At 40.7% G+C, this 22,199-nt stretch overlaps 1 protein-coding gene across 10 annotated transcripts in view; it reads left to right on the forward strand.

Annotated features, from left to right (window-relative positions):
* The window catches only part of LOC124717235 (YLP motif-containing protein 1), a 404,334-nt gene that overhangs the window by 22,182 nt on the left and 359,953 nt on the right, over positions 1 to 22,199 (forward strand). For all 10 annotated transcript variants that reach the window (XR_007005724.1, XR_007005722.1, XR_007005723.1 and 7 more), the window contains exons 2-5: positions 3,208 to 3,292; positions 3,401 to 3,475; positions 7,175 to 7,380; positions 18,012 to 18,134. Coding sequence is in view for 5 of the 10 variants with exons in the window: in XM_047244037.1 (XP_047099993.1) it covers positions 7,180 to 7,380; positions 18,012 to 18,134 (324 nt within the window). In the remaining 5 variants the exon portion in view is untranslated. The remainder of the gene's footprint in view (positions 1 to 3,207; positions 3,293 to 3,400; positions 3,476 to 7,174; positions 7,381 to 18,011; positions 18,135 to 22,199) is intronic.

Genomic DNA, 22,199 nt, shown 5'->3' on the forward strand with positions numbered 1-22,199 from the left:
AAATCGGCCGTGCCCTTTCAAAGGGCCTGAAGCGATTTAGGGAAATCACGGAAAACCTAAATCAGGATGGCCGGAGACGGGATTGAACCGTCGTCCTCCCGAATGCGAGTCCAGTGTGCTAACCACTGCGCCACCTCGCTCGGTATTAATTCAGAAATGGGTCATGCATACTTCGTGATCAGTAGTCATTCTTCACCTGCTGTACGACTTTTTTTTTGCAACCTACTAACCTTAACTGCAGATCTAGGCATATTTATAATCCTGTGTTTCTAAATTTCAAATACATCTTGAACAAGATATCATTTCTATTAAATGAGAATGTAGTTAGGTATGAAAAATTATCAACATATAAGCTGTTGATTATAAGTATTCAGCAGGCAGCCAGTGCTGATTAGTGCACTGTGAGAATTTTTGAGATACTGAGAGAACACTGGGTGATCCCAATAAGAAGTGAATTGACAAAGACTGACAAGTGACGGCTAAAATTATTTTTGACTCATTTGATTACAGGAAATTTTCCTTATATAGTTGTGTTCCCCTGTCAAATACGAGCGACTATGGCAGTGCAATCACTGTTACCTTCTTGTTAAGTCCAAAAGATGTTAATCCTGTCAAGGTTTTCTGGAATATGTTGCTTCTAACATTGTTTTCATAGTGTATTAAATTGCCAACACTGTGTAATTTTCATGTTCATCAGTTGACACTAAGAAGTAAAGTTGTTTCAACTAGTGTACATTCTTGTGTGTTGATGTGCGTAGTATTTAGTTTCCCAACTCTTAGAAACCATGACATTCAGAGCGTTAAGATGGTTGTTTGGGTGTTTTCCACAGAAATTAAATTTATTTGCTGGACACCTGTTTTCTTTTGTACTCATGTGAATCTAGATATTTGTCATGTTTATGTAGCCATATTTGCAAACTCTGAATCTAGTTTGTCACTAAGTGTTTACTCTTAGTATCACAGTTACTAACCTGAGAATCTTGGTTGCACTTTGGGGTTAGAGACCTACAGTTACAACATCAAGTGCACTGGAATTTCTTCAGGAAGTTAATCTTTCATAAAGGGTGTAGATCAGGTATTATTGCTTGGCAGTTTGGGCACGCTGTGTACCTAGTCCGTAGAGCTTACGAATTTAACTTTAGAAATTGGAATTAAATGATCACTAGAGATAGTTAACAATTTAATTATCTGTGTGTATTAACATTGAATTTGTGTCTGAATTGTCATTTCTTCATTGTTGCATTGGCAACTGATCTGTATAAAATGAACAGTTAGGGTCTTTATATTTCACAAGCAATTTTTTTAAAAAATATGTTGACGAAGAAAATGGTTAGTCTTCTGTAGAACATAAACAATTGAGCAAGTACTGCCAACCTTAAATACTAAAGTGGTGAGTGATATTTAGGGACATTCTAAAACTTGTTCTCTCTAATTTTATATCTTCCATCCACGAATTATTATTATTATGCTAAAGAAGTGCACTGGGATTATGCTACCTTCAGTTTCAAGCTTGGGTAGTGACTCTGGCCAGAACCATATGCAGACTGTGTTTGTTTAAGCTGTTCATTGTAATAAATAAAACTTTAAAATTAGATTTAACTATAAAAAATCATGTATTGGCTTATTTGTTATTCCATTGACATTGTTATGCCCTTGGTGTTAACTGTAATATGTATTACTATATAAAAGTTGTAATGCATACATTCTCTTTGCAATCTATTCCTGAACAGAAATAGGAAGTTCGGGAGAGGGGGGTTGATAGTGTTCTTTGCACATTATTCACAAATATAAATCGAAGGTGAGATGACAGTGGTATGTCAAGTACTCGAAATGGTAAAGTAGCATTTGAAATGCGGCATCCTGTATTCTATTTCAAGGCAACTCTAAAATACTGTAATGCTACCTCCATAGTGCCCACACCCTCCAAATTAGATTTTTATCATCAGCCCCTTCGTGATCTGTGCTTCTTGCTATCACTATTAATGATGTGCTTTTATGTGAATTAGGATAGACTACTACTCAATGCATAGAGACCACATTGAGTACAGAGGGGCACATTAAACATGTTGGACAAATTCCTTTGTCGGCTTTTCAATACTGCTCTCTCTCTCTCTCTCTCTCTCTCTCTCTCTCTCTCTCTCTCTCTCTCTCCCCCCTCCACACACACACACACACACACACACACACACACACACACACACACACACAAATATGACCATTGTCCTCTGGTTGCTAAGTGGCTTGTCTACACTAGGTACTGTTATTTGACTGGCTTAAAGTATTATTTAAAAGACTTCATTCCTCCATTTTTATGGACATTTTAAGTTGTAAATAGAACTGCAGAACATTATGATTATAATTTACAAACTGAATCTAAAGTTTTGTGTTGGTAACTGTTTTATCGGAATTGTTCTTGATACCTCGCTGTTATACAGAAAAATAAACTGTGAAATCATGGATTTTATGTGCTGTAATGAATGTACGCCCAGTGACTGATGGAGTTTTCTTCTATCAAGATAGTTCTGATGTTTATGAAAAATATTCTGGGTAGATATTCAAAGTGTCAAACTCATGACCATTATAAGATTTTTATGTTAATTTGTGATGAATGTGACTAATTGGTGAAGCAAGAAGTTAGTGGTAGCAAATATGGTGCTTTAAATCTAAGACAAATTAGAACAATTTGAATTTGTTTGTTTGGAAGGTAAACACTGGAAGAAATGAAATGACTTTCCAAAGTAGAACTTTTAATGAGCTGTTCCACTTTAAAAATTTGCGTGTATATATTTTCAGAGCTCTGTTTAAAGCTGTTACGGATTGTCTGAAGTGGTCTGTGAAAGAAGCACTTTAGATTTAAAGTAAGATTCATATGGAAAGACTGCTTTTATTGTATAGTCACATCTTACAGAAGTGTGTTACTCGTAACAGCTTATCATTTGTATTTCTAATTTGAAGTACTAAGGCAGTAGAATTTTACGCATATTTGTGCAATTTAAAAATTATAGCCGTATCGTGGTTTTTCAGTAATTTTTTAATGTAACGAAATTATGTAAATTCCTTGCTGTCTTACTGGATCAGGTAATAATTAGAGCATTTTCTGTAGGTATCGTGACAAGACTTTTTGATGTGGCTAAAAATGTATATCATAACTGTAATAATTGTAGAATTTCGGACATTTATACAGCAAAAGTTTTCCAATTTCATTAGCAGGTGACACCAGACTGACAGTTGCGAAGTGTTTCTGTGGTTAGGAGACACTTGTGATCCAGAGAATCTGCATTTAGTAGGAAAGGTAACTATGAAAAAATGATTAAAGAGAATTGAAAGGCAGATTATTATAGTGCCCTTTCTTTTCAAGTGTAAATTTTACCAGTCATCACTCCATAAATTTCATTGTCAGTTGCAGCGGAAGATCGCACTTGGGGCCAGCCTGTAAGATCGACTTCTAATAAGGAGCAGCACCGGCATTTGTCAGGTAAAGTAATTATGAAGCTTCCTCATTACTCAGCAACTAATAACAACTTTTTAAGAAAAATGAAGGAGACCGTAGTTGGAGTTCTGTGTTGAAATGTGTATTTTCCACATCTGGCAGGTGATCTGATTCTTAGTTTGGTGGGAGGTGGTGGTTTGTTGTTAGATTGTAGTAAATTCTGCTCAAACTACTTCAGAGAGATGGGTGCTTTACTTATGGATGTGCTGAAAACTAGTTTGGTGAACATTCAGTAGAATTTTCATAGTGTGTTGACTATGTTAACTGTGGTCTACTTATTGTATGTGGCTGGTTACATTTTGTTGGTTAAAGCAGTTTTTCATGCTTAGAACGAGCTATAGCGGATAGTTTTTTCCCCACTTTTTAGTATGAAAAATATTGCAAAGTTTAGGAGGCTCTAAATGCAAAGACCAGAGATTAGGTCTAATTGTTACTGTTGTTAGTATTAAGTGGAATACATTTAAAAAATATATAACCAACAATTTCATGAAAAATTATGCAGCTCAGTTCAGCTGACAGTCACACAAAACCGATGAAAATAAATAACTACTCCTTGTTACCTTATAACATAGGCTGGGAGTGACTTGCGGCTGCCAAAAGTTAGATTTGCCCTCCTCCTCCCCCCTTCCTCCCCCTCTCCCCCTTGAAATCTTTGTTGTGGTGACAGACTGATCTGTAGTGCAGCCCGAGGTGTAGGTTAGGTTGGTAGGTGACATGTTTGGTTGTGAGCAAGTGAAGCCAACAAACATGGAAACAGAAAATCTGTTTGTGGTAACAAATTGACTGGTAGCAAATCCTAACATTTGTCAGCACCATATTGAAAAATACAAGGGGGGTTCCAACATGCAACTTTCTCCCTGCAACCACTTCCCATTCTTTCCCTGTTTTTCCCACTCTCCTACCTGATGATGCTAAGCTTTATTTATTTTTGTTGATTTTATGTGACTGTTGGTTGTACTGAGCCAAGGTAAATGCTAGCCAGCATGTGCGTGTGTTTTTCACTTTTCTGTATGAAATTTTCCTAATAATTAAGGGTGATAGCATGTCAAAGGTACCAACATTAAAAAGTGTCCCTGGTCAACTGTCTCCAAATGCAATGAAATTTGGTGTGAAGGTTCTATATGGTCTTTGATGTTCATGTACCAAATTTAATTTTAGTTTGTGCAGTGATTGAATTTTTAGGGTCTTTTCAAGAGAGGCTATTCACCTACACATCACGTACGAAGGTGCAGATGTGCCTAGTTTGGTGGTTTTTTTCAAAGAGTTATAGCAAACATTTGGTAATTTGCTTTGATATATATAGACAACTTTTTATGTTGATTGCCGGCCGAGTGGTTCTAGGCGCTTCAGTCTGGAACCGCACGACCGCTATGGTCGCAGGTTCGAATCCTGCCTCGGACATGGATGTGTGTGATGTCCTTATGTTTGTTAGGCTTAAGTAGTTCTAGGGGACTGATGACCTCACATGTTTAGTCCCATAGTGCTCAGAGGCATTTGAACCTTTTTTTATGTTGATTCACACCATGGCAAAAATTAGGTATTTAGCCACACCTAAATATACATACTCACCTCTAAAGTGGCTAAAAAAATTGTCGCGCAATTCTGAGAGCTGAGGTTTGACTGGCCCCTGCTACTTTTCGCATGAACCAGTCACACCAAAGTTTCAGAGGTTTATTCCCACCTGTGATGTCTTTATATGGTCATATTTAATCAACATTGGATGCCTAGGTGAAAATGTATGCATCTGCAAAATTGACCGTAATTTTCTACATACAAATTTTAGTGTAATTTTTGGGGGCAATCTCTCAACTGTGTCTTGTTCAATTCTTTTTCTTGCCTCAGTTGGAAAGAGCATGCTTTTAAACTTTCAAAGCTATATTGCTTAATTTCTGGATCTTAAATTATGGTTAGAATATAGTAGAGGGAAACATTCCACGTGGGAAAAATATATCTAAAAACAAAGATGATTGACTTACCAAACGAAAGCGTTGGTATGTTGATAGACACACAAACACACACCCAAAATTCAAGCTTTTGCAACCCACGGATGCTTCATCAGGAAAGAGGGAAGGAGAGGGAAAGACGAAAGGATGTGGGTTTTAAGGGAGAGGGTAAGGAGTCATTCCGATCCCAGGAGCAGAAAGACTTACCTTAGGGGGGGAAAAAAAGGACAGGTATACACTTATGCACGCGTGCCCACACACACACACACACACACACACACACACACACACACACACACACAAGCAGACATATGACAACTGTTAACTTTTTCACCTGCTTTCTGCATTGCCCTCCAGGAAACTTGGTTCCCGGCAATGCGGACCCTTGCCCTTCGTGGCTTGGCTACTGGGTATTTTACAAGAACCATAGTGAGTGTAATAGAGTGTCGGGCAGCGTTTGCATCTATGTCCTGAACTCGGTAAGTAGTGAACCTTTGCCCCTTCAAACTCCTCTTGAAGCTGTGGCTGTCAGGATATGGACGACACAGAAGTTAACTGTCTGCAACGTATATCTTCATCCAGATGGTTCAGTTCCCCTAAATGTATTGGCTGCACTGATTGATAAACTCCCCAAACCTTTCCTACTTTCGGGAGATTTTTAACTCCCATAACCTCTTGTGGGATGGCAATGTGCTTACTGGCCCAAGTAGAGATGTCGAAATTTCCTGTCTCAACTCGAGCTCAGTCTCTTAAATACAGGTGCCCCCACACATTCCAGTGTGGCACAAGGCACATATTCGGCCATTGATCTCTCGGTCTGCAGTCCTGTCCTTCTCCCATCTATCCACTGGAGAGCTTATGATGACCTGTGTGGTAGTGACCACTTCCCCATCTTCCAGTCACTCCCCTGGCGTCTTACCCACGGACGCCTACCCAGATGGGCTTTGAACAAGGCAGGGGGTGGGGGTAGCCTTCACCTCTGCTGTCACTGTTGACTCTCCCCTACATGGTGCCATCGATGTTGTGGTTGATCAGGTCACTACACAGATTGTTTCTGCGGTGGAAAATGCGATTCCTCGTTCTTTAGGGTGCCCCGACGAAAGACAGTTCCTTGGTGGTCACCGGAAGTCGCTGAGGCAAGTAAAGAGTGTCAGAGAGTTCTACAGTGACATAAGCAGCACCCTTCCCTAGAGCACCTAATAGCCTGTAAGCGCCTCCACTCTGTGGTTTTCCTGTCCACTTTTGTTATTTGTGGTTTTTATTGCCTTTCTGTCGTTCTTGTCGTATTTCCTTCCTTTCCTTATTGTGCTCTAAGTCTCGTTTGTTATCTTCTTTCCCCTGTATGATTGTTTTAACATGAACAAGGGACCGATGACCAAGCAGTTTGGTCCTTTCCCCTTTTTTTAACCAGAATTGCTCAGTCAGTAACAGCGTCACTGGCAGAAGGTGAGGTTTAGGGTTCGAGTACACATTCGATGCACAGTTTCGATCTGAAGGGAAGTTTTCTTGGGTGCTTAGATGTTGATTGTAATGTCTAGCTACAAAGAATTGAAGGGATAACCCGTATTCGTCACAAATGTAATGGATCTGACAGTCCATATTGTGATCCTGATGATGATGAAGGCTGATAGTAGGGTTTGACTAATGGTTAACTCCAGATTAGTTTTTGTCTTATAATTAACTCTGGAATTTAATTGGTGCTGTAGAAAAGATGAGACATTGAGAACTATGGGTTTTACAGGAGGCATGCAGGCTTGGAATCAGTGGAGCACTGCCGCCGCCGGATATGCTGCTGCCGCCGCTGCCCAGGCATACCCCGCAACTGCAGCGGCTGCAGCCCCCACTGCGGCGGCTACAGCTTCTCCGTACACCATGCAGTACGGTTACTATGCTGCCACTCCCACAGCTGCGACCCCTGCCATTGCCTCGGCAGCTGCAACTGCGACAGTGAGTGTCAAGTTGTTCCTCTCTGTTTTCTTTGACACCTTCTATCGTTATCGGTGTTTGTACTGGAAATAGGTTTGTGAGATTTTGGGTAATTTAAATCCATAAATTTCCTGGCAACATATTAACATATATTTCAGGAAGTAGTTCATTCTCCATCTGTGCAGAGCTATCTGCCTTTCCTATGAAATGTTTGAAATTTTTAAATACTTGAAGCTGTCACAGCTGTGTAGTAGTATTTGCGACCTGATTTCTGTATGTGTGTTGGAATAACAAAATACAGCTCTCATAGCGACAGCTTTGTAATCATGTACTGAGTATGTTTGTGTGGTTCCATTTAATGAGCAAGATTGAGTTTCTTTTGGAGGAGTCTAATAGTGTTATAACTTAAGCAATTTCTCAGCTTTTGTTTCGTTAAAGAAAATGTAACACACAGTGAAACAAAGCATTTAAGAACAACACAGCAGTTATGTTACAGACCCACTTGCCATCCGCAACTGACTGTTAAAATGGTGACTGGTAGCAGAACAATATTATCACAGCATAGAAATGATGACAAAATTTTTGCTTTGATTGGTTGTTGCTGTGATCTCATGTAAACAACTAGCTGTCAAACTTCCTGGCAGATTAAAACTGTGTGTCAGACTGAGACTCAAACTTGGGACCTTTGCCTTTCACCGGCAAGTGCTCTCTCATTCTGGAACTAGCTGTCATTTGTTATTTTGTTCCAGGTTGAAAAGGTAGTTTCTCTGCCAGATATGACAGGTCTGTGGAAGCATTTGTGGTTGTGGACTTTAATGAATAATGTGTACTGACACAAAATTTCAATCTTCATAGTTCAGCAGCATTTGGTAAATTTGGTCATTGATAGTACAGTGGAATTTTGCTTGTTAGTTCTACTGATATGTGCATCCTCTCAGGTTGGACTGGTCAGCTTTCAAGTGACTTACAGGAAGAGCATGCTGGCGTTAGTGACGAGGATATAGATACATTGACCTTTCACAACTCACAGTGCTGTACCTTACCCCAGGAGCTCTGTGGACCTCAGTGCTCATTATTCTGCCTTTGCCATAGTGCCGTAGACATTTAAGACATGGTGCCCTTGGGTGCCTGTGTACTGTGTGGGCATCTTAGGTCTTCTGCACAAGGAGCAACTGAAATGAAACCTGTTGCTGGTGCGAGCTGCTAATTTGTTGATTTCCAATCACTTTCTGTGTAGATGGTGCAATTCCAGAGTGACATTTAAATTGCTTGCAGTGTGTTATGAATCAATTACGAACATCTTTGCATCCACACTGCCAAGTAATGTGGGCAGTGTCATGTCCTAGAACACAGCTCCATGCTGGTTTAATTTGAACATGAACGAGCCGGTTGTGAACATTAGCTTTGCACGAGAAGTAAAAGAAACATCTTTTTAAACAACCACTAGTTCCCCAGCTACTACAGGAGGGATCTGACACAGAAATCGTGTTTTGAAGTGGGAAAAGAATTACATATACATGTATATAGTATACTGTACAGATATTTAAAATAAAATTACCAGTAGATTAACGGGAGCAGCTGTACAAAAAACGTGAATCATACTGAGAGTATTCTTTTGTATGACTAGCAGTCTTTGTCATTTTGCAAAATTTCATTTTCAAGTGAAAACAAACAAAGAAAACGGCAGAAAAATGACAGAAAACACACAGATCTCTGATATGGTATATGTAAATGCAATAATGTTCACATATAAATGAGCACAAACCACTATGACCACCTTTCCACATACAGTATACCCCACTTTTACATTTCCAGAATTAATGTTTTCCTGCTGTTTATGACATTTTTTATCACTGCTGTCCAATTTCCTATGTCCACAGTGTTAATTTACACCCGATTTTGCGACTACATATTCATAATTTTCCTGTGCTTTACACTTTGTGAAAAAATATTCATGGAGAAAAAGTGACATAAAATGACACTGGCATGACGTTGGTTGTCGCATAGTGTTACAGACATTATGTGGTTAAGTTTCTTGACTCGAAGGCGCTCTACTCAGTGGATTTGAAATGGTAAACACATAAAAGTAGGAACAATTTGTGCTGTATTTCCTGCTGCTACCAAGCTCCACTTGGCGTGTTGGCTGATGGGAGTAACTAGGTTTGTTCGAATAAAGATATCGCGACCAATGACAACCATATCCAAACTGTGCCTACTTCACATGAGCTGTTTCGTGATTGTTGTGATTGTCATGACACCTTTGTGAAACCATATTTGACATGTTTCGTCTTATGGCTATTAGTGCTAGTTGACACCTTCACTCACTTTGCATGCTCAAATGTTTTTGGTTTAAAAACAGCTCCAATTACATATTTTTTCACGCTGAGCAAAATGTGTCTGAGAGTCTATCCTCATTGTCAAATGCAGTGTTTCTGTATGTATTTTTTGTGATAATTTGCGTATGTGTGGTTTTCTACATAACTGAGAAGGCAGAGTACCTGTTATCTCGCAAAGATGACTACAGTGCAAGAACAATACATATGACAACACCGCACAAAATACTTACCTAAATATTTGTACTTGATGAAAAATTCTTGAAAAGCATCATGCTAAGCAGGAGATACTACATAACTGGTGCTGTGTTTCGTTATTTAGATAGTGAATGACAGCTGCAGGCTTTCCAGAAACATTCATTATGATGTATAAAATTGACTCAGATGTTTCTACTTTATGGACAGTTATCAGTTCCAGTTACATCAGTGGTTTTTTATTACATAATAAAAGAGTCCGTGACAAGTATTTTTATGCCAATTATGTACATATGTCATCCATAAAGTGTGAAAATGTAAGGGTATCCTATACATAATTTCTACAGCTTAAAATGTTACTTACTACATTTTACATTTTCGTGCAGTTTAAACTTTTTTAAAGTCCCTTGAAAAGTGTAAAAGTGGGGTTTCACTATGTATAAATCTCAAGACATTAGGGCTTTCAAAATGAAAGTAATGTCATGTTATGGCAGAAGAAATCTACTGTGCCAAATAACTGTAGCACTGTTTAGTCATTCCATAAAAAGCTGTCGGACAATGGGAACTCCAGGTTGGAATATCAGTGCTATAAGAAAAAGTGGGATTGCTACTCTCCGTGAGTTGCAGAGAGGTACAATGAAAAGACAGTTACAAATTAGCATCCAGCTAAAGTCGCCCTCTGAAAAGGAAAAACACACACACACACACACACACACACACACACACACACACACTTACTTGTGTGCAAGGATACCTTACACATGCATGACCCCATCTCCAGCAGCTTGGGCCAGAAAGAAAATTGTTAGGTACAGTGGAACAATCTGGAGGGAGCAGAGAAGGGGAAGGGATACATGGTAAGGGTGGAGGGGGAGTGTGCTGTTGAGTGGAACATGCTAACAGGCACAAGTTGGGAGGCTGGATTGGATTTGATGGGTTGGGGAGGAGGAGTGGGGAAGGGGAAAGATGGGCAGGTGCATTGATAGAGGGCGACACACAAAAAGGGCGAGGGGTCGAGAATAGGGAGGAGATGATAGGATGGAGGGGCTGGAAGGAGTGGTGCAGTAAGTTACCATAGGTGGAGGCTGGGATAATTACGGGAATGGAGAATGTGTTGTACCTAAAGAGGAAAGGGTGTCTTCGCCCTGAGTCCAGATTATGAAGATACCCTCATTCCTTCACAACCTCAACACCTTCCTCTCATCAGCTTCACCTGGTCCTCCTCAATGCAGTGTGCCTTCTTCATGGACTTTGACCTCCTCCTCTCTGATAGCTCCATCCACACTTCCGTCCATATTAATTCCACTAACCATGAACAGTCTGCATTTCGAAACTGTCACCTCTTCCACAGCAAAAAATTCTTCCTATACAGCCTGGCCACCCTAGGACAGTGTATATGCAGTGACAAGAACTCCCTCGCCCAGTATGTAGAGGGTCTGACAGAGGCGTTCACAGGCAGGCACTATCCACCAGATCAAATCAGGAAACATATCTCCTGTGCCATTTCCCCACTCACCCCGATTCCTTCAACCATCCCCAAGAACCAGCTATAAAGTAATGCCCCCTTAGTCACCCAATACCACCCTGGACTGGAACAACTGAACCATATCCTTCGACAGGATGTTAATTACCTATCTTCATGCCCCGAAATCAGGGACATCCTACCCGAGATCCTTCCCACCCCTCCTAAGGCGGTGTTCCGTCACTGAACAATCCACCCACCCAGCACTTCCTATTCCAGTTCTGTCACACACTTGTCTTACCCCATCAGAGGCCGGGGCACCTGAGGCTGGGACACGTGTGAAAGCAGCCATGTCATATACTAACTCTGTTTCAACTATTGCACAGCTTTTTATATTTTTATGACTACCAGCCAGCTGCCACCAGGATGAATGGGGACTGCCAGACTTGACCAAGAGCGAAATAGACCAGCCTGTGGCACACCATCCAGCTGAACATAAAATCCATGATTTCAGTGGCTGCTTCTCTACCCGTGCCTGTCTGGATCCTATCCTGCACCACCAACTTTTCTGAATTGCGCAGATGGGAGTTGTCCTAAAACACATTCTTCACTCCTGACATTATCTGGGCTTCAACCTACTGTCCTGCACTTTGTATCTTGGCAGTCTAGTCCCAGCATACTCAGACAGCACTTTCCTCCCAACCTCCACCCATCTCTTGCTACCCCTTCCCTTTTCCCTTCCCCTACTCCACCCCACCCCACCCCCTCCAGATTGCTGTTTCCATTCTACGTGACAGTTTCATTCTGGTCTGAGCTGCCAGAGATGGCGGTCATGTGCATGACGTGTGCTTGCTTGTGTGAATGATTTTGTGTTTTCTTTTTCTGGAGGAGGCTTGGCAGAAAGCTACTGTGTCTTTTATTTGTGCCTGTCTTGAGTTATCTTTTCCCTATAAAAAGGTATGAATTTCGGTTGTGCCTTGCAGCTCCTTGCCTGCTTTATATAGCCCGTAGTTTATATTTCTTTAAATGTATGGATGAATCTAGAATTTTCTTAATTTTCTAATTTATGTGTAGTAAATATGATGATGATAATAAATAATAATAGAGAACTATATCGTCTTCTGAGCTTGAATCTGTACTCGACATGTTAAGTGTAACCAAAAGATACTCATTTGGAACAAACAGCACTCCTCCATCACACTTGCACATGACAACTGCAGTTTCTCAGTTCAGAGTTACACTTTGTGTGGAACTGCATTGCCAGCCAGTTGGCAACCAATTGCTGTTTTAGATCGCCTACCTGTAGTGTTTCTTTTCAGTTGCTCCATTGAGTTGTTTAGTTTTTGCCCTTGTGGATGTTTGCTGTTGGGGGTCTCCTATTGCTGTTACTGCAGATATTTGTTTTATGATCATTAGGCCATGTTCCATGGCGTAATTTTCTGCCTAATGCTGCATTTCCCAATGCTGGTGATGTCGATGGCTTTAATGACTCAGAAAACAGTTCTTGAACAAACCGAGCAAGCCAAACTGTTAAAATGTGTCCACACTGTGGTAGGTTTGTGTTGTCGTCGGACCGCTGCCTAAGACCACAGAGTCGTGCTTACGTGTTACTGAGCTTGTAGTGGAGGAGAGTGGGTGCCTTCTGTCTTCTTTAGCACTTAAGACCCACAATTAATGTAATTTCAGCCACCCTCCTTTTCTGTTAAAGTTGTTTCTGTGCTTCTGAATTTCTGTTGCTGCATGCGTGGTAGTGATTAGATCTTGCTAGAGGGTTATTCCGTGTCAAATTAACACACTGATTAAGTTTGACATTCTCAAATTTTGATGAAACTAGGTGTACTTTGGTCTCTACATAGTTATCAACAAGAACCATAAACTTTTTTTCGTGATTTAATTTAAAAAAAATATTAAGCCTTGAATTTTCACACTTTCATTAAAAATTTCTACATCCTGGTGTAGTAAATTGCCATTTTTGCCGGAAGCAGATGAGGTACAGACTTGCAAAATGTGTCATTTTAAATTTCTTTAGATGGGCTTTTAATTTGTATGCAAAATAACAGTATTCAAAAATTAAATGGAAAAAAAGCCATATTTTTTAACTTTTGAAAAAAAAAAATCACAGAATTTTTGTGGACTATACTCTTACACTTCTGAAAGTTTCATTTTGGGATCATCATGGGATCAAATGTTGCAAAATTTTCAAGTTCCATGTGGTGTGTGACAAATGACTTTTATAGAGGTTCTGCATTAAGAAATAACCAAATTAGTTTTAAAACAGGGTGTATATGACCCGGGACAACTGGGACATCCGGGAAAAACCGGGGAATTTTTTCATCCGGGAGAAAACTGGGAAAAACCCAGGAATTGTTTAGAATTCCAGGAATTTTACATTGTTTTATTTTTCAGTTACATTTTTGTGATTTCACACTCATTCGACCTATACTTGAGTATTGCTCATCAGTGTGGGATCCGTACCAGATCGGGTTGATGGAGGAGATAGAGAAGATCCAAAGAAGAGTGGCGCGTTTCGTCACAGGGTTATTTGGTAACCGTGATAGCGTTACGGAGATGTTTAACAAACTTAAGTGGCAGACTCTGCAAGAGAGGCGCTCTGCATCGCGGTGTAGCTTGCTCGCCAGGTTTCGAGAGGGTGCGTTTCTGGATGAGGTATCGAATATATTGCTTCCCCCTACTTATACCTCCCGAGCAGATCACGAATGTAAAATTAGAGAGATTAGAGCGCGCACGGAGGCTTTCAGACAGCCATTCTTCCCGCGAACCATACGTGACTGGAACAGGAAAGGGAGGTAATGACAGTGGCACGTAAAGTGCCCTCCGCCACACACCGTTGGGTGGCTTGCAGAGTATAAATGTAGATGTAGATGCAATTCAGTTTTTCCACTTAGTGCAGTCTCCTCAACTTGCATTTATTATAGCACGCAGTGGGAACATATTGGACATAGTTTGACATCGGAAAATCATAATGTTGGACGTAGTCTGACAGTGGATGCAAAGCGTTAATGCTATCTTGAAAGAGGAATGATAACTCAACGATAAATTGTGAGTTAAAGGTTGAGCAAATGAAAAACAAATGTAATCAAGTAGTGTGGAGTATATTGCAGTTGAAAATTAGTTTTTGACTGATAAATACCGTTTATGGTTCTCAGTAAATTTATGAAGTGTGATCGCAATTTTCATGATTTGTCATTTTCAAGTGTACATAGGGAGGTGTTGAAGCTTGCGTGCCTCTGTGATACGGTAGCTATATCGTGGATGCAACGACAATGGAGGGGTATCTGCGGAAAGGGTGACTAACCTATTGTTCCTGAAAAGGGACAGCAACCTTCTCATTAATTGCAGGAGCAATAGTCTGGATGATTGGCTGATCTGGCCTCGTAACATTAGCCGACATGCCTTTGCTGTGCTGCTAAATAAGGGAAAGCTACAGCTGCTATCCACTTGTGCCCACTCTACCACCCTACCCTCCGCCCTCCCTCAAGTGCAGGCTGCTCTATAATATTGCTTAGTGATCATGAAATCCTCTTCAGTAAAATGTTCTGGCGGTAAAATAGTCACCCATTTGGATCTCTGGTTGGAGGATGTTATCAGGGAAAACAAAAATTTCATTCTATGGGTTAGAGTGTAGAATGTTAGATCCCTTAATTGGGTAGGTAGGTTTGAGAGTTTAAAAAGGGAATTGTATGCCTATAATGACAATTAGTAAAGTGTGGTTGCAGGAAGAACAGCACTGCCGATCAGGTGAGGTACAGAGTTACCAACACAAAATCAAATAAGAATAAGGCAGAAGGGGATCTGATAATGAGTAAGAAAACAGGAATATGGAGAAGCTACTATGGGCTATTTTGTGAATGTGTTGTCACAGCCAAGAGAGGCTTATGTAACTGTAAGACAAAGATTTTGAAATACATTGGTTGTAAACTGCAGACTGAAACTGACAAAGTTACAGAAAGGTCGGAAATAGGACGTAGGTAAATTAAAGGATCCAGAGATTGTTCAGTGTTTCAGAGGAAGCACCAGGCTTTATTGGACTGAAAAGGGGGGAAAGAATAAAAGAGAAAATGAAAGTGAGGCTTTGAGAGATTAAATAGGAAATGCAGCAAAAGATCACATTTGTAAAAAGGCAACGCATAATAGAAATTCCTAAATAACACAGGTGCATTGAATTTGGCGAAAAGAGGAGAAAATATAAACGTGCAGCAAATGAAGTTGGTGAAAGGAAACACAAACTCCAAAAAAATGAGATGGGCAGAAAGCGCAAAATAGGTAAGCAGAAATGGCTAAAGGACAAGTGCAAAGTTGTAGAGGGGTGCATAATTAGGGGAAAGAAAGATGCCACCTATCAGAAAATTAAACAGACAGGATAAAAGAAAAGCAACCGTTTGAATATAGACGTAAGATGGCAAGCCAGTACTAAACAAAAGTAGGGAAAGCTGTAAGATGCAAAGAATATTTAGAGGGTCTTGTATAAGGGGAGCAAACTTGAGGATAGTATTACAGAAAGAGAAAAGGAAGTAGATGGAGATGAGACGGGAGATAAGATACTATGAGAAACAAGACCCTCGAGTAGAGGACATTCTCTCAGAATTATTGAGATCCTTGGGAGAGCCAGCCATGACAAAATGATTCCAGTTGGTGTGAAAGATATGAGGTGGGCAAAATACCTTCAGACTTCGGGAAGAATAAAGTAATTCCAATTCCAGGAAATGTAGGGGCTGACATTGTGAATACCACTGAACCATCAGGTTAGTAAGTCATGGTTGCAAACTGGTAAAGGCCAGCCTTGGGGAAGACTAATTTAAGAACACATGAGGAACACATTATGACTTACTGTAGTGGGTATATTGAAGAAAGGCAAACCTGTGTGTATTGTACTTGCATATTTAAAAAAAAAAAAGCTTTTCACAGCGTTGGGTTGACTACACTCTTCGAAATTTTGAAGCTTGCAGCAATAAAATACAGGGAACTAAAGATTATTTATAACTTGTACAGAAATCGGAGTGTATTTACAAGAGGCAGATGTGAAAGGGAAACAGTGGTTGCAGCCTACCAATGACATTATTCAACCTGTTCATTGAGCAAGCAGGAAATGGAAGAGAAATTTGACAAATGAAGTAAAGATCAGTGGGAAGAAATGAAGATTTTGAGGTTTGCTAACAACATTATAATTCTGTCGGAGGCAGCAAAGGATTTGGAAGATCAGTTGAATAGAATGAGTAGTGTCTTGAAAAGAGATTATTACATGATGATTGACAAAAGCAAAGTGAAGGCAATGGCGTGTAATTCAATTAAATCATGTATACTGACCAAGTTGGATTAGTAAATGAGAAACTAAAAGTAGTGGATGAGTTTCACTATTTGGGCAGTAAAATAACTGATGATGGTAGAAGTAGAGAGGATATAAAATGCAGACACAGCAACAAGATTTTTTTTTGTTGTTGGAAAAAATGAGGTTAGCATTTAAAATAAATTTAAGTGTTAGGAAGTTGTTTGTGAAGATTATTACACCTGGAGTGTAGCTTTGTACAAAAATTGAATGTGGGCAGTAAGCAGTTCAGACAAGAAAAGAACAGAAGCTTTTGAAATGTGGTGCTATAGAAGATTGCTAATCATTGCTGAAGATTAGATGAATAGATTGAATGATAAACAAAGGGGTACTGAAACAAATTGAGGAAAAAAAATTATGCCACAACAACCTGACTATAAAAGAAAGAATCGATTGGACAGATCTGACATGCCAAAAAAAAATTTCAGTTTTGGTAATGGAAGGAATAGGGGGAGGGACGGTGGTAAAAATTTTAGGAGGAGACCAAGGCTTCAGCACAGTAAGCAGCTTCAAATGGCTGTAGACTGAAGTAGTTAATGCAGAGATGAAAAGGTTTGCACAAGATAGATGAAGAGCTGTATCAAACCTGTCTTCAGATTGAAAACCACCACCACAACGAAGACTTTGTCTTGGTTGATTGATGGTGAATCTTCTGGGTTGTATGGTTGTGGCTAATGGAACCTTTGATTTCTTCTTTTTCTTTTCTTTTTTTCCCCTCTGGCCAGTGCTCAATGCTGCAGTGGTCATCGTCATCTTCTCCAGGTCCTGCGGAGTCTTGCTGACGACAGGTTGGGTGTGAGAGGTGATTAAAATACCATCAGTCAGCAAGATGTGAGAAGTTGGCAAGAGCCGGTGCAACTAGGAGCACCTTTGAATTTGGCTAGTGCAGCTATGGGCGATACGTCAGGAACAAAAAAGGAGGCGGGGCGCGGGGTCCTCACAACTATAGAATACGGAATAGTCACCAGAAATCAATGCATTAGTACTGTTAGAAGTGAACAAAATCAGCAACAGGATTTAATTTCATCGCAACACAAACAGCTATCGCTGCTATGGGGTTCGGCTAAATCTGAAATCTGTCTGTGATACTACTTTGTTTGGCGGTTGAATTATAAATACTGCAGAGATTGTAAAGATTACTGCTTTCTTTCATTTCTATATTAGATTTTGATGACTTATTGGCTCGGAAGTCAGGTAAATAACTTTTGCAATAAAATTTCCTTACTCTAAACTTTACATTTATATCATACAAAAATCAATGCTGTTATCTAAAGCCAATGCCAATACTGATCAAGTAATACTGTGTTTGGTTCCTCAGGATGTTGCAGCAAACTATACTGCCTCCCAGCAGTGGAATGTGAATCTTGTACAGCAACAATGGCAGCAGTGGCAGCAATGGCAACAGCAGTTTCAACAGTGGCAGCAACAGTTTGGAGACAAGGTCAGTGTAGGCAATAATTTTTATGGTATCTTTTTCTGTCCTTAATATGGGATAAGTTTAGTATGAAACTAGTGATTAGAAACAGCTGTAACTATTTAATACATAGCGATACATCGATAACAGGTAGAGAGAAGTAGACCTAACCTGACTTCGCACATCTACAACTAATTACCAATGGCCCGATGAGTTGTCTGGCATTACAGTACACAAACATTTCTCGTGAATCAATATATCAATGAAAAACTCGCCAAAATCCTTACAGTAAGCCAGCCGCAGTGGCCGAGCGGTTCTAGACGCTTCAGTCTTGAACCGCGTGACTGCTACGGTTGCAGGTTCGAATCCTGCCTTGGGCATGGATGTGTATGATGTCCTTAGGTTAGTTAGGTTTAAGTAGTTCTAAGTCCTAGAGGACTGATGGCCTCAGATGCTAAGTCCCATAGTGCTCAGAGCCGTTTGAACCATACAATAGTGCCTGAAATTAGCCTACACATAGACCCAGAGATGCCAACTGTTACAAATCAGTTGTAATAATTACAAATTTCCTCCAATAATCATGACTTTATGAACGACATGACAAAAATTACTTTATTTTATTTTATTTTTATTTTTTTATTTTTTAAGAGTTTTTGTTCATATAACAATATAAAGTGCTTGAAGAGGATGCACAGGAGAAAATCGTTCTTTATAACCTGCATTCTCACCAATATTTCTTTTCACATTTTTCATAGACATTTGGCATACTCGCCCTTTTCTGTTCCTTGTAGAACTAGGTTACACTGAACACCATATATAGTATATGACTTTACTCATCCTATGCATAGCTAGGAATGAAGTGGTTTATTTTGCGCAGTTGTTTTCTTTGCTAGTCACACAATGATTCCTCCTGGTGAGTTCCTATGCAGGTGTCTTTGTTTTCTTGTGATGACAAACTGGAGTTCAATTCTGTTTCATGAATAATGTTTGTGTGTAACATATTAGCAAGTATTAATTGTATTTATCATAAACAAACTAACATAGAACGCTCTTCTAGTGCACACTAAACATATGGCAAGGAAATATGTTCACAAGATTTTGAAATAAACAATTAAGCGATTTCTGGTGCAGCAAAATGTGTGTGGTGACAGTACTGGGGCTAGTGACACTGTTAAGAAACAATAATTGTCCAAAAATGTACCGAGCGAGGTGGCGCAGTGGTTAGCACACTGGACTCGCATTCGGGAGGACGACGGTTCAATCCCGCGCCGGCCATCCTGATTTAGGTTTTCCGTGATTTCCCTAAATCGCTTCAGGCAAATGCCGGGATGGTTCCTTAGAAAGGGCACGGCCGATTTCCTTCCCTAATCCGAGCTTGTGCTCCGTCTCTAATGACTTCGTTGTCGACGGAACGTTAAACAGTAATATCCTCCTCCTCCTCCTCCAAAAATGTAGGGAGAAATACTGAAAAGTATGGCCCTGTTTACTGCATTCCTCCAAAACTGATTCACACGTGTTTATAGTGCGTGGAGCTGGAATTTTTCAGTTGCCCATGGTTGGAGAGAAAATTGCCGCAAACGTGGCTAACAAAATTCTTTCAGGTACAGTGAAGCTGAAGGATATGAACAAGAACTTTACAGTTTTTACCAAATCTTCAGAAGATGAAAGTTTGAAACTTCCTGGCAGATTAAAACTGTGTGCCGGACCGAGACTCGAACTCGGGACCTTTGCCTTTCGCGGGCAAGTGCTCTACGATCTACGAAGCAATATATTCGATACCTCATCCAGAAACGCACCCTCTCGAAACCTGGCGAGCAAGCTACACTGCGATGCAGAGCGCCTTTCTTGCAGAGTCTGCCAATTGAGTTTGTTAAACCTCTCCATAACGCTATCACGCTTACCAAATAACCCTGTGACGAAACATGCCACTCTTCTTTGGATCTTCTCTATCTCCTCTGTCAACCCGATCTGGTACGGATCCCACACTGATGAGCAATACTCAAGTATAGGTCAAACAAGTGTTTTGTAAGCCACCTCCTTTGTTGATGGACTACATATTCTAAGGACTCTTCCAATGAATCTCAACCTGGCACCCGCTTTACCAACAATTAATTTTACATGATCATTCCACTTCAAATCGTTCCGTACGCATACTCCCAGATATTTTACAGAAGTAACTGCTACCAGTGTTTGTTCCGCTATCATATAATCATACAATGAAGGATCCTTCTTTCTATGTATTCGCAATACATTACATTTGTCTATGTTAAGGGTCAGTTGCCACTCCCTGCACGAAGTGCCTATCCGCTGCAGATCTTCCTGCATTTCTCTACAATTTTCTAATGCTGCAACTTCTCTGTATACTACAGCATCATCCGTGAAAAGCCGCATGGAACTTCCGACACTATCTACTAGGTCATTTATATATATTGTGAAAAGCAATGGTCCCATAACACTCCCCTGTGGCACGCCAGAGGTTACTTTAACGTCTGTAGACGTCTCTCCATTAATAACAACATGCTGTGTTCTGTTTGCTAAAAACTCTTCAATCCAGCCACACAGCTGGTCTGATATTCCGTAGCCTCTTACTTTGTTTATCAGGCGACAGTGCGGAACTGTATCGAACGCCTTTCGGAAGTCAAGAAAAATAGCATCTACCTGCAAGCCTGTATCTAATATTTTCTGGGTCTCATGAACAAATAAAGCCAGTTGGGTCTCACACGATCACTGTTTCCGGAATCCGTGTTGATTCCTACATAGTAGATTCTGGGTTTCCAAAAACGACATGATACTCGAGCAAAAAACATGTTCTAAAGTTCTACAACAGATCGACGTCAGAGATATAGGTCTATAGTTTTGCGCATCTGCTCGACGACCCTTCTTGAAGACTAGGACTACCTGTGCTCTTTTCCAATAATTTGGAACCTTCCGTTCCTCTAGAGACTTGCGGTACACGACTGTTAGAAGGGGGGCAAGTTCTTTCGGGTACTCTGTGTAGAATCGAATTGGTATCCCGTCAGGTCCAGTGGACTTTCCTCTGTTGAGTGATTCCAGTTGCTTTTCTATTCCTTGGACACTTATTTCGATGTCAGCCATTTTTTCGTTTGTGCGAGGATTTAGAGAAGGAACTGCAGTGCGGTCTTCCTCTGTGAAACAGCTTTGGAAAAAGGTGTTTTGTATTTCAGCTTTACGCGTGTCATCTGTTTCCATGCCATCATCATCCCGGAGTGTCTGGATATGCCGTTTTCGAGCCACTTACTGATTTAACGTAAGACCAGAACTTCCTAGGATTTTCTGTCAAGTCGGTACATAGAATTTTACTTTCGAATTCACTGAACGCTTCACGCATAACCCTCCTTACGCTAACTTTGACATCGTTTAGCTTCTGTTTGTCTGAGAGCGACAAACACTCCACCACCGGTTGCATGCAATCTATCCTTTCTAAACACCATCTGTACCTTTGTAAGAATTTCGGCAGAATTTATCTCTGGCTTCAGCAAGCTTTCTGTACCTATAACGATTTCAGCTTCGGTGCTTTCTATCAGCGCTTGAAGTTCCGGTACTTTACCAACGCAGCTTCGACAGTTTACAATTACAATACCGATTGCTGCTTGGTCCCCGCATGTCCTGACTTTGCCTCGCACCCGTTGAGGCTGTTGCCCTTTCTGTACTTGCCCAAGGCCATCTAGCCTAAAAAACCGCCCAGCCCACGCCACACAACCCCTGCTACCCGTGTAGCCACTTGTTGCGTGTAGTGGACTCCTGACCTATCCAGCGGAACCCGAAACCCCACCACCCTATGGCGCAAGTCGAGGAATCTGCAGCCCACAGAGTCGCAGAACCGTCTCAGCCTCTGATTCAGACCCTCCACTCGGCTCTGTACCAAAGGTCCGCAGTCAGTCCTGTCGACGATGCTGCAGATGGTGAGCTCTGCTTTCATCCCGCTACCGAGACTGGCAGTCTTCACCAAATCAGATAGCCACCGGAAGCCAGAGAGGATTTCCTCCAATCCATAGCGACACACATCATTGGTGCCGACATGAGCGACCACCTGCAGATGGGTGCACCCTGTACCCTTCATGGCATCCGGAA

The sequence above is a fragment of the Schistocerca piceifrons genome, chromosome 9 (genome assembly GCF_021461385.2).
Source record: "Schistocerca piceifrons isolate TAMUIC-IGC-003096 chromosome 9, iqSchPice1.1, whole genome shotgun sequence".
In the NCBI taxonomy this organism is placed as follows: domain Eukaryota; kingdom Metazoa; phylum Arthropoda; class Insecta; order Orthoptera; family Acrididae; genus Schistocerca; species Schistocerca piceifrons.